General features: G+C 38.9%; 1 protein-coding gene across 1 annotated transcript in view; it reads left to right on the plus strand.

Annotated features, from left to right (window-relative positions):
* Positions 1 to 3,762: 3,762 nt before the first annotated feature.
* The window catches only part of arap1 (ArfGAP with RhoGAP domain, ankyrin repeat and PH domain 1), a 38,201-nt gene continuing 28,581 nt past the window's right edge, over positions 3,763 to 13,382 (plus strand). Inside the window, exons 1-5 of the mRNA XM_010797869.1 lie at positions 3,763 to 4,889; positions 9,121 to 9,290; positions 11,402 to 11,490; positions 11,575 to 11,657; positions 13,131 to 13,277. Coding sequence (XP_010796171.1) covers positions 3,844 to 4,889; positions 9,121 to 9,290; positions 11,402 to 11,490; positions 11,575 to 11,657; positions 13,131 to 13,277 — 1,535 coding nt within the window. The 5' untranslated portion in view covers positions 3,763 to 3,843. The remainder of the gene's footprint in view (positions 4,890 to 9,120; positions 9,291 to 11,401; positions 11,491 to 11,574; positions 11,658 to 13,130; positions 13,278 to 13,382) is intronic.

Genomic DNA, 13,382 nt, shown 5'->3' on the forward strand with positions numbered 1-13,382 from the left:
GAGCTGGACAGTGTACTATTAGACAAGACGTCGACTCTAAGTACAGGTAGACAATGCGCCTCGTCTTTTAGTAAGACTAAAAACAAGACTTTCAAAGGAGGTATAATTTAATTTTTGTTTAGTATTGATAAGTAAACTTGAGTCAAAGATTGCTGCAACTCCACCTCCTCGGCCCGTGCCTCGGGCCATATGAGTATTGATATGGCTGGGTGGAGTGGCCTCATTTATGCTGACATATTCTTCATGTCTCAACCAAGTTTCAGTGAGACAGCATATATCAATATTATAATCTGATATTAAATCGTTTATCAATATTGCTTTAGATGCTAGAGATCTTATGTTTAAGAGACCACATTTAATCTTCCTGTTTTGTTGCACTGTAGTAGTTGTTACATTTACTTTTATTAAGTTATTATGTGTGACACCTCTATTAGGTTTCACTTTAAATTGTCCTTGGGCAGACACACACACCGTTAATATTGGGTATTTTATTGGAGAGAGTGCAGAGAAACATATAAAACTGCGACTCCTCCTCCTGGTCTCAACTCCACTTTGTCATGGATTACGTCCACAAAGCTCTGAAATGTTTGCTGAAGTGGCCATGACATGGGACCTTTAATATCATCTATGTTTAGCACGTTTTATTTGTTTTCTAAATCCAAGAGTTTGTTCCTTATTATCAATTTTCTGCAAATTCTTTTAACTTTGATATCATTTTTTACATAATATTGAAAAGTGCTTTATAAATAAGATTAGTATTGTTAACGTTTATGAAGATGACCCACACACTTGTAAGCCACTGAGTTTAGTCAGACAAATCAATGTCAAAATCAAGTCTGTTGCAAAAAAATCTCAACTTTCTAATTAGTTATGTAATATTTCAGATGATCTGCTAGATACTGTCTCACAGGCAATATCACAAAAGCTTTGCACAGTCTATGTGACTGCTAAACGTGCACTTACAAGACAAACAGAAACTGTATAATTCACAATGTTCCTCCAAAGCGTGAAGGCACCCCTGACTGTGCTGCCAAGCTAATACTGTCTCAGAGCTCCCACTATTGTACTATATGCATGTATTTAAATGAGGTAACATGCACGCATTTAGTGATACATTAGCCCCTTTCTATGCAAATTAGCCTAATTGTAAAAACAATCCAATTCCCAAAGATCTGCACCAATAGCCACATGCAGTTAAAGTGAATTTGCTTGCGTCTTCAGAGAGGTGCTGGGAACTAAAATACATTTGAACCGACAGACTTGGATATTAGACCCAAAGTATTATTTATTTGCGTTACGTAAACATTTCCTTGCCTGAATCTTAGAGGAACCTTGATAGTTTAGGACCTGCAGTTTATGGTCTGCAAATCAATTTTTAGTTTTTCTCTCTGCTATTGTTGTGTCTACTGGGTTGCATTAACATTTGTTCTTTGCCACAAAGGGCAAATTGCACTGAGCTTCATAACTTTATGGCCATGTTTGTGCTTTGATATTATTAGTGCAATAACTTTTGTGAATTGAACCTTGAGACACTCATAGTGTTTTCCATCAATGAACAATTAATGTTGCTATCAGTGGCTGCAATCTTTTCCGTTTTAAATGTGCTCATCAGAAATGATCTGTTATGCTTTTATCACGTTGTATCTTGATTATTGCAGCAGCTTTGTCACTTATTGTAATCAAAAAAAATTCTCAGTCTTTATGTAAAAAAACAAAGCTGATTAAGGGCTTTTAGACCAAACTGCTGAGGTGAAAAATATATCTGGTCAAATATGCTGAGACCGGTTTAATATCTATTTGTGTCTGTTCTAATGTCATTTTTGAACTGAGTGTGCTTGTTTAGTTTATGAGCAACTCCCAGATGACGGCTGAAGACACATCACACTGTAATTCATCATGTTTCTGAGCAAAGAGTTCCTCAATTCAAGAATAGGAACTATGTTTGATAAGAGAGCAAGATTCAACCTGTGCCTGTACTCTGTGGTCTTTGCCCTGTTAGAGGAAACATTTGACAGGAAATGAAATGCCCTTGTTTGTACATACTCACACACTGGCAAATAGCATGTCTCGGACTGGATTTTGTGCTCAGCCTCCTTCCACTGCTAGCTACCCAGGTAAAAAATAAGGTCTTACTCAGGATTTCATTTCTTGTTTGCCTCTGCTGTTAGTAATACATCTAATGCTTCTGTGTACTACAGATGAACAAAACTAGCTACTTATTCTTGAATATTTTTAATGTAATTGTATCTAAAATCCAGTAAAATGGTCAAGGAATGTAATATAATTCAAGCTAATTTTCTGTTATTTGTCATTGTTGGGTACATTTCACTCTCTCTGGAGTACTGTTTCAGGAGCTAACAAAAACGTTATTTAAAGTCCAACAGGGTGATTAGGTGGTGGACCTTGTATTAAGCTATACATAAATTACAAACAAAGTGCTTATTATTGTCCTAGGCACATTAACAGGTCACCACAATGAATATTCAGTTCATAGGCTCCCACATTAAAGTATGTGTTGGTGTTTAGGAGAGAATTAGACTGTTTGTGGCTCGGTCTTAAAACTATCAGCTTCCCCTGTGGTCAAAGTACAAGGCTGAGATAAAACAGTGTGAATGCAGTGTAAGTATTATCAGGTTGATCTTTATTGATGTTTTTGACATGCTGTAGCTATTCTTTCTGCATCACAACAACAACAATAGTCCTCTCTTATATATTTCTCACAGGCAGGCGGGTTTGCATCATGTGACTGCAGCTGGATATTCCCTGTTTCCTTATCAAGGCATTGTGGCTCGTGTGAAAACTTCATACAGACATCCTCATACCTCGACAGTTCAAACACGGTCACACGTTCATTATTCATATTCATATTTTAAAGTCACACAGCATTAGAAACTGAAACCTAGAGTGGACTGCACGTTGAGAGAGTGCAAATGGATAAATATGGGGTTGCTTTCTGGTAAGCCTATCTTGAATCCACTTATGCAGCGTTCAAGTGTGTGTTTGAGAGATGAAGAGAGAATTGGGTGAGTCTGTGTGGACGTGCGTTGTGTGCCAATACTTGTTGTGTCAACTACACTTCCTCTCAATTGTGGGCTGTTGTGTGAAGGTGCTGCCCAAAAGGAATAATCTTCAAGTTAAGTGGTTCCTTTTTCAAAATATGTGCTTTTATGCTTACACAACACTCCTATATGTTTGCCTCGAATGAGTGACACCCATAAAATATGATCATTTGATTTAAGCACTTTCTGAAACAAAGGTTTCTTTATTATCTTTTTTAAAGCTGTCTATAGACCTCAAAGTGAGCACAAGTACTGCTGAGAATGACAATGCATTTCCAAATGATTGGGGGATCTTACTGAAGAAGCGTCAACACAACTTCCTCTTTAAGCGACTAGATAGTCACCAACCCTGAGAGCAATTCATCACACCTTGACACTACAGTCTATAAATATATCCAACTGTCATATGTATACTACCGTCATCATAAATGTTAATAATCATCAGTATTTGTCTTTCGGGAAGCATAACATAACATTTCTCAATGCATGATTTCCCAAATTAGTTAAGAACAAAGAAAGTATCTTTCATCATTTGGTATATAATCAGACCAGTGACGCACAATTATGAATTTTTAGGAAGAACATCTTTGTTTCGAGCTGATGCATGTTTGTGTTTAATTGTGTCCCATTTGAAAACACTTTATTAAACCATTTATAACCTCGAAAGAATGGAGTGCTTTTTGTTAATACATGTTTTCTTCAACAGGCCATGATCTGAGGTCTGCATTTTCTCTGCGGACGTAGACTTCCCCTCCCACATGCTGCAGTCACACACACACCAGTCATGTCTGAATCCTGTTTGACTGTGTGGGACTGGTTAAGCGTTCTTCGTCTGGAGCAGTATTCCGAGGCTTTTCGGAGCGCCGGACTAGCATCGTTTCTACAATGTCGCAACCTCACATCCGAAACACTGGATCAGATGGGCATCACCCTGCCAGGGCACCAGAGACGCATTCTGGCTAGCCTGAACAAAACACATGCTAAGAGCGACGCACAAATTGACACATACTCTTACATCTTACCGCCTAAGAGAGACCAGAGACCGGAGGAAACTGAACCCCCCAAAGTGTTGCAGAGAGAAAGAGCTGTGCCTATCCCAGTGGAAGATACACCTGTCCCTAAGGAAAGGGGGTTAAGAGATGGAGAGACATCAAGACCTACACCCAGGGAGAGAGAGAAACCAGTCCCCAGGGAGCGCCAGGTGCACAGGATGAAAGAGGAGAGCGGAGAAGCAGAAGAGAAGAAGCCAGTTCCTGAACAAAGACAAACGGCAGCTAGAGGAGGGAAGGAGGAGGAGAGGGACGGGGGAGGAGATGGAGAGAGGAGGAGGCCTGTGCCTAAAGAAAGGACCAGGTTTCTCTCTAGTCCTCCAGACGACTGTGACCCAAGTCAAGTTATTTCTCCAACTGCTGACCCTTCTTTGCCCCCTGTCCCTCCACGAAGCACCCCCAACTGCCCTCCACAGTGCTTCTCCTCCCCCCTGAGCCCCTCACCTGCTGCTCGAACCCCTGTCTCTCCTAAACTGGACAGACATGCATTTAAAACCCCAACTGTACAGAGCCGATCAGTGTTTCATAGTTCCCCCACACATGCACCTCTCCCCCCTCCTGAAACCCCGTCTGCCCGAACTCGGCCTCAGACATTAGACATTCAGCCGCCTGCCCATCATTTGGGGAGTGATGGAGGAAGACAAATCTCACCCGTATCCCCCACTGCTCCCCAAAGCGATGGAATAAGTGCTCCACCTCTTCCTCCAAAGGTAGGGGCGGTACCTAAAGGCCCTCCACCAATCCCACACCGGCTACCTGCACACTCTCCCAGAACTCACAGGTAAGACTACTTTTTTCCAGTTAATCCCTCCCCCTCTTCCCTGTTTTATTAAAGGGCAACTCTTTACAGGACAATAGTTATGGTATAAGTTTTCCATCCCACTTAAAGTACATGTTTTGCCATCAGTACTACAGTATATGTGGGTTAACTTAGAGCAAAGGACTGCTTTGATAGTAAGATATAGTAACATGCTCGTTGTCTGAGTGAGTAAGGGTGCTGTATTAAAGGGTAAATTATAAAGACAGCTTTGAATGATTTGATAAGTGATAGTTTGATTGTGTGTTTGTTAAAAACATTTCAAGAATCTCAACTCTACACTTGTTTTAGTTCTTAAAGGATTGTACTGCCCCCTATTGGACAAAAGGGATCCTTGCATCTCTTTAAGAATCAGTTAAGTCACAAAACATATAATTGGTGACTTTAAACACTTCCTGAAATAAAAAATAGACACTTCCTGAAACTGAATGGCTGAAGAACATTGACTGAAGGAGTGGACCTAGCTTTGTGGCTCATTGAACACGGAAATGTGTGTACATCTGACGTGTGTATTTGTGGTTGCTCATGCGTGTGTGTTGTTCAAAGGATCTATGGTTACTTTGTCTGAACTTTTATACTCCTACACTGTGTAAATGTGTGAAAAATAATGCAGGATTTAAATAATTTTCACAGGTCATTTTTGTGTTTTTCTCTTTGTGGACATTTATGTGTTTGCACAATTGTGGATGTGCAATTAAATGTTTTTAAGAGGATGCATTTTTTTCTTTTGCAAACTTTTCTTCTTCTACTAGATTGAAAGGCTAGCAAGTCTTTATCATATGTCTTTTTGTGTACTTCCTGGTGATCACATGCAAGATGTTATCTGTATCTTGCCAGTAAGGGGAAAGAAACCTAGGCCTGTCCTCAGGAGTACTTCTATTATGAGCAACATATGCATGATCTCTGTCTGTGCTTTGAAAGGGAAACTAGCTCTAGAGAGAGAGGGAGGAAGTTACAATGAAGAACAAAACGGAGCGGTTTACAACCCTCCTCATTAGCCTGTCTGAGTGACATGGGGAAATAGAGAGAGTGAAAACTAAATGGAGAAAGAAAAGACTGTAGTGGTTGTTACCAGGGACTATCTTCAAACTGTTTGTAGCTTTTAAGAGCACACATTCACACGCTCTGATGTTTCCTTGTTAGTGTGCTTCACTGCCTCCTCCCACCTTCTTGTGACTGGTCATTTCCTCCTCCTTTATCCTTCCTCTCCTCTGGCTTGCATGTGTGTGTTTACGGTTGTTGTTTTGCCACTGAAGAGGACTCCTTTTGAACATGTCGTAACAGGTAACATTGACATTAATCTTGTCTCTTTTTTATTTCTACTTGTGTTTAGCATGCACTCTCGCCTTCTTATAAGTAATCCCTTACTCTGTTCTGTGTGGTAGTTTCCACAAGGAAGCCTTTCTTTTTTTGCTGTGTTGTAATCCTTTCTGCTATTACTACACTTTTCAGTGAATAGAAAACCAAGTGCTGTTAGTGGAGATGTTATCCTGTTACTTGAGTTTTGTTTTACCTACCTACCAGAGTATATCATTTTGTTCAAAATGATCCTGTTTGTGACCAGTTATCCTGTCCAGTCCTGTCCTGGAGCTGTACACTTTTAGAGGACTGACAGTGTTATTAGGGTATGACCGGTATGTCTGCGAAAAACCAGGGTTAGGGTTAAAAAACCCAGTAAGATGATATTTTGCAAATAGATACTTTGGGGTGTTTAGCTGTCAGAGAAATCAGGTCTTTTCTTAGAGAAAAACTGTAGCCTACTGTTAGCTTTACTTTCAGCACTCACTATCAGCGATGTCAAACAGACCGTTGTTCAAACAGAGGCTATAAATAATTGACACATTGACTTTGTGCCACAGCATGAAATAGCTTGGTGCTGTCCAATGATGATAAACTGCTACATTTTGAACCTAGCACCACATATGCTAGCTTAAAATGTATTTGACAGTAACTCTTAAAACCATCCATTACCTATTGTTACATGATCTCAGCATGAGGGGTAGAAATGTTCCCCGAATAAGTTCACATGCACACAATTTGGGAGGGGAAAGGAGCAGTTGTTGTTTCTTTAGTTCTTGACCTCCATTAGCTAGCAGATCGCAGGTTAAATATAGCATTTAGCTAGCATCCCCTCTCAGCACTCTTCCTCTGAGTAAAAGGAGGAACTGTGTCAACAGGTTAGTTTCCCGTCATTGTTTATCATCTTCTGGATTATTATTCAACAGAGCAAAGGAATATCATATGAATTAAGAGTCAAGTTTAATTTAAAGTATGGTTTGCTACATCATTAATTAGTTTATTGTGCTGGAAGGGAAGGAACATACAAAAAAAGCCATTTGTCCACATAGTGGAATGGCTTACTCATAATCTCCGTTTTGTATATATGTAGGCGTTCTGCCAGCTAATTCAGACATTGTTTATCTCACTAAATGAAGCATTAAACCAGCAGTTTAAATTTGTCTTACCAGGGAAATTGTCCAAACTGTTTTTTAAGTTTTGTCTTAAGCCTTAAGCCTTTTCAACCTAAAACAAATCAGTAATAGTTATTCTGATAGTATTCCACTCAGGTATGTGGAACTTGCAACTGAAGATTTATTTGGGAAACTAAGTGAAATATTAGATATGTTCGTTCTTGCGCCATTTGCAGTAATTATTAACAAATATTTCTCAAGCTTTGAAATCTTGAAAGTTAACCATTAGACTGTAACGAGAAGGATATCCACAAAAAAAGGAGGATAAAAGAGGAACTTTCACAATACTGCATGAATAGAAACCACGCCTGTGTGCTAATTCTTGACTGTCCCGTCAGCTTGAAATGATGATGTTAACTTTCGGATAAAATAGTGGTAACAATAAGAAAAATGTTCAACCAAACAGTTTAATAGATGTTCAGCAGCAAATGTTCTTTATTGGGTTGTTTGTAAATGTCATGCAGTTTTCTTTAGCCTATGCTATTTTTTAAATACAAGTGAACTTCAAGTATGAAGGATATTGCGGATTATGAACGCTCTTTTATTAATAGCAAAAATGCAACAATGTAAGATATATTTTAATAAACATGTATATCAAAGGCACTTTCCTTATGTGCTTTGTCTTCACATTCAAAACCACATTAGTAACTTACCGGTAACTCTCTTTCCAGTTGGCTGATCTGTCTATGCAAACAGAAGCAGAACTGAGCTGTGGTAAAGTTTGATGAATCGCAGGTTATTTGTAATGTCAGGTCTTCTGACCCTGTATGTGTTTTCTATGAAGAAAACAAAGTAATATTGTTATTATTGCAGACAATATTGAACTTGCACGATAAATGCAAGCAGTTGGAACAAGTTGTCCAAAGAGACGGAGTAAAAATATCCCGAGGTGTTATTGAAAAGGGAGGTTAAGATTGTGTGTGAGATCAACCCTGAATATTATGGTTGATAGAGATAAGTAGTGAGAAACTTAGCCTGCTGCCACCACAACCCAACCCAGAAGAAGCATCAGAAGAAACTGGATTGATACACAAGTGTGTACTGTGAGTAACACTATTGCACATGTTAAGTATTTCATGTGTGCCATGATTATAAACAGTATTATCACGATATTTAGTAAGCTGTCCTGAAATCATGCATGTGATTAAAATATTTTAGGTCTGCATTAGATGTAATCAAATGTAGCAAACATCAACTGTTTAGCAGCTTTGAATTCGACTCTGTGAAAGCTGGATTTCAACCTAGGTTCCTCGTCGGTGTCATAACAGCTGTGCCAATTGTTACAGCTTAAATGTTTCACTACATTATATTGTACGACAGGTTAAGGCACATAGCTCACACATGTGTTTGTGTGTTATCAGTGGAGCCAAAGGTATGCTGTGTTTACATGAAGATATATTTCAAGATGAGGCAGGCTCGGACTTGCTGCTTTACCCAGAATTTGAAAAACATTCAGACAGTCAGGAGAGGAGCAGAGGAACGCAGGTTTGCAACTACTCTGAGATCAATTTCTGGGACAAAAAGGACAAGTTGGTTGCCTGCAACTTTTTCCTTTAGCAGTTGGTCCATGTACTTTTCACTATGGAATGACAAGACAGGAGGATGTATGCAATCGGCCGTCTTCTTTGGATTTTCACCCAACATCCGAGCACTGCGGTGTCCGAGGACTCTTCTCCTGCTCCTCAAACATCTGTTGACCTTACCTGTGACCCTTTATCCCCCAGCCCCTCTCACATCAAGACGGTTGCTGATGACATCCAGAAAGACCAAACTCCACAGGTCCCTCCTCGCATCAGGACACCGCAAACTCTAGAAGACGCACATCAGTCCACCCAGCCTGTCGCTCAGCCAGCGCTGCCTGCAAGGAGAGCCCCCCAACCCCCCCGTGAATCCAGTAAGTAGTATATTCAGGATATAACACTTTTGGGTTCATAATACACCCATGATCGTTTAACTAATCCAGCACCTCTTAGATATTTTGCTTTTGCTCAGTTATTGGAAAATATGTTTCCTCCAACTTCATACAAAAGTATTTTGAGTGTTATGTACAGTATCAGTCAAAAAAAGACACAAACACACAACAAAGTGAAATACAAATATCGCTGCAAAAATGTTTCCCCAAATGTTCTATAAATATGCAAACTATTGTTTTTTGTGAATTCTTCTGACCACAGTAATAATTTAATTGAAAACCTTATATCATTGTGACATCTTAGCCCTATTGTGAGTCCGTTTCTTATTCAAAATTGAACCCGAGTTCATTGTCCACCTTTTATTCCCTAAAGGCACAGGGAATTATGTCAAACATACATTTCTGTGAAAACAATAAAAAAAGAAGATGATTTATTCTCACTTTCCGTAAATCTTGTTTAAATGCTTCTGAAATATTATTTAACTAAAATCTCCTTATTGCAATGTTTGTACCTCAACATATGAGCTTGTAAAGACATCTTTCATTAGGCAACTTTTACCAGTAATTGTAGATAAATGGTAAACCTTTTATTTTAACATGAAATGTTGCTGGTAACAAAAGTACCCTTAACACTCCCACTGTAAATGTCATTTAAATCAAATTAATGACATGACACCGACCGTGCCTGTAAAAACCAGTAGCTCAACAAAGAAAAAGAGATGAAAATGTTCACGAAGATCTACAAGTAGGGTCTGTTCACATACTGCAAAAATGTCCATCTTAAAACTGAAAGAAAAATGTGAGATAATTAGACTTAATAATATTTCTTAAAAACAACCTTCATAATTTCACACAGGCAGCTCTTGCATAGTAACTTAGATAGAGACTCTCTCTGATGTCCTTCCTAGACCATTTAGTTTCTGTGTCCACAAGCATGCATTAACACATAACACTCTGACGCAGATAAGTAACTCACTGCTGTAATTTACTTTGTATCATATCCAAATGCCCCACTCTTGCTCTATTAGGTTTTCACGGAATTTCCCAGAGTGATGTCTAGTAACCCTCAGAGAAAGAATGTCAACACTTTGAGTTTATCTCTGGGTTGATACTGAGGCCATGTGAAGTTGGCTTCAAAATGTACGCTCAAAGTGAAATGTTTTCTTTGTACTGTACGTCTATTCTGCCAAATATATTCAGCATTATATTCTTGACTTCTTGTTTCCCAACTGAAAATATAATCAACTATGTACTTGCAGAGCAAACTGATACTATACGGGAAGCACAGAAAGCATTAATGCTGCTTTTGTTCCAAGTCAGAAAAAAGTAACCCGCCTGTTTGAAAAAAGCAATATGTCTTAAATATAGCTATGTTGCATTATGGGTAATTGAGCCTTGTCTAAATCCTATGGTGTCATTACGAATGTACTACTGTTCTATTCGGAAACAAAATAATTGTATGCAATCCAATTATTTTATTATGTTGATCGAACATCATATTATGTGTGTTCTTTTTGAAAACGGTGTCAGCGTCTTAAAGTTGTCCTGCAAACCAAACCAAATCTGCAACACTAACTTTAAAGCGGATAGTTGTTAAAAATTGGGTTGTATAAGGTGCTTATCCATCAAAGTGTATTACAGACATTAGATTATGGTTGGCACTCGCCCAGTTTTGAGAAACAGATGGGCAGCAACACATATTTTACCAAACTAAAAGATGTATTTCACCTAAAAAAAAAAGCATATAAATTAGAGTGCACAGCTTACTGTCAGGCGGCACTTGCCTTTGTGAATATAGTCTGATGGCTTTAAAGAGGGCACGGATAACCACTTTAGACGGCAAGTTAAAGTGGTAAAAAACTGATGTTGATTTCTTTGTAAGTGGGACTTTATTTAGGAACCTAAAATGTGTTTGCTGCTCACATCAGTAGAGTGCTTTGCTTCTATTCTGATTGTCCTGTCTGCTCCTTCAACCTGGTTGTGTGCCCACTGCCATCTACTGTAACACAAACAATTACCTCATACATCCCTCTTCTAACAAACTACCCCTTAAGCACTGCAACATTTGTTCTCTTTTCTACTTCCTCCTTCAGGGCTCGATTCACTCAATGAAAGCTCTGATGAATACGAGGATCCAGACTTCTTTAATCCGGGTCTTAATCGAATGACTGGATTCGAAAGGGTAAGTGAGAAGGTCTTCTTCTATGACATTTTTCTTTCTCTTCTCCTTCTGCACAATGTGATTGACGGCTGTCTCCTCCAATAGGATATGTCCCTGCAAGTGCCCGGCCATGTAAAAGCAAAGCGCAGTTCTTGGTTCAGTGATGATGAGCAGTTGGATGATGATGAGTGAGTCATACACTTACTCATACAAACATTGTATTATATACAGAAACTCACAATTAGGCTGTACAATAGAATAACACAAACGGTAATTATAAAAGTATTGGACAGCTTGCCGGGAACATTGTACTAGTCTTTCAAGTTTTGTATTCACCTGGCCTGCAAAGGTGTGGGAGCTTAGAGCATTAAAGGTGGGGTAGGTAATTTTGGAGAAACCGGCTTGAGTGCGCTAGAATTTGAAAATACACAGCCGGAAGAAATCTGCCACTTCCTTACAGAGCCCCTCCTCCAACACACAAGAACGCGCACATGACCAATGAGGGCACGAGATAAGTTTGTGCACAGATGGAAGGCTGACAGGCAGGTAGGCCATCCAGTTATTTTAGCCGGGCCGGCTCAGATGATTGGTCGTGCTTTTTACAGTACTACGGCTTCCACAGATGGCATTTTTTTATGGATTTTTTGTCAAAGCACTAAAGATATTCATTGCTATCGGGATGTTAAGAACATTCAATGGAATATAACAAAAATTGTATCTCGAGCCGGTTTCTCAAACTTACCTACCCCAAGTTTAAAGCTTTTGGATTTGGCAGCAAAACAAGTGGATCTTCTGTCGAATCCTGATGTTGTTGTTTAGCCCTACGGAATACTGTACATCAGTAAAAAGTGCACAGAGCTCAATATTGTAATCAAACATGATTTATGAACATTTTCTAGATCACACAAGCTATTTTTGACCTTGGAGGAACCCTACTGTAGTTTGAACACCAATGAACCTTTTTTCAGTTTCTCCATGTATAACAGTTCTGTGCATCTAAAATGAATGCCTTGTTTACAAAAAGGCTAAAATTGTTTATATTCATGCCAGTCATTGGTACAACAAAGCCATTAATAAGACAGAGTAGTGTGCGCAAAGGTTACCATGATGTTTTGAATAATCTAATCTAATGATGTTTGATGACTGATCTTTTAAAAATGAGTTTCAAAATGTCCAACTTAAAAGACATTTGTAAATGGAATAAGTAAAAGAGAGTGCTGCAGCTCTAGAGATTTTAAATCCAAGATAAAATAATGGATAAAATCAAACCAATAATGTACACTTGATGTATCTTAATGTTGAGCTATTGTGTTGATGTTAATTGAATATCTCCTGTTTTTGCTTTTGTATTTTTGCACAACAAAGTTATTTATTACTTAACGGAGGGGTTATTCTCCATGTTTTTGCCAAGGGACTACAGATCTAAATTAGCTGGTAGCTAACTCTGATACAGCTCAAATTTATAAAATGTTTTGTTGCGCCTTAATAGTTAAATAATAAGAAGTGACACAAATGTTTTCTATAATACAAAATATGAACTTTTATATATACAGTAAGAAATAGGATTAATATGAGGACATTATTTCTAGGTTTCTTTCTGTAAATATAATTCCCTAAGCGTGTGTGTTTTACTGCTTATTTCTGTGTATTTGAATCTCCAGCCCATGGCAGGAGGGGGGCATTGGAAATCTGCAGGGAAGCGTCTACCTCCCGAACACCGGCAGACTGTCCTCGGCCTCTAAAGACGACAGCTCTCAGCTCGCTGCTGTCATCAAGATGGGCTGGCTGGACAAGAACCCACCTCAGGGGTAAGAATGACTACACACACACACACACACACACACACACACACACACACACACACACACACACACACACACACACACACACACACACACACACACACACACACA

The sequence above is a fragment of the Notothenia coriiceps genome, unplaced genomic scaffold, assembly GCF_000735185.1.
Source record: "Notothenia coriiceps isolate Sejong01 unplaced genomic scaffold, NC01 NC01_scaffold00038535, whole genome shotgun sequence".
NCBI lineage: Eukaryota > Metazoa > Chordata > Actinopteri > Perciformes > Nototheniidae > Notothenia > Notothenia coriiceps.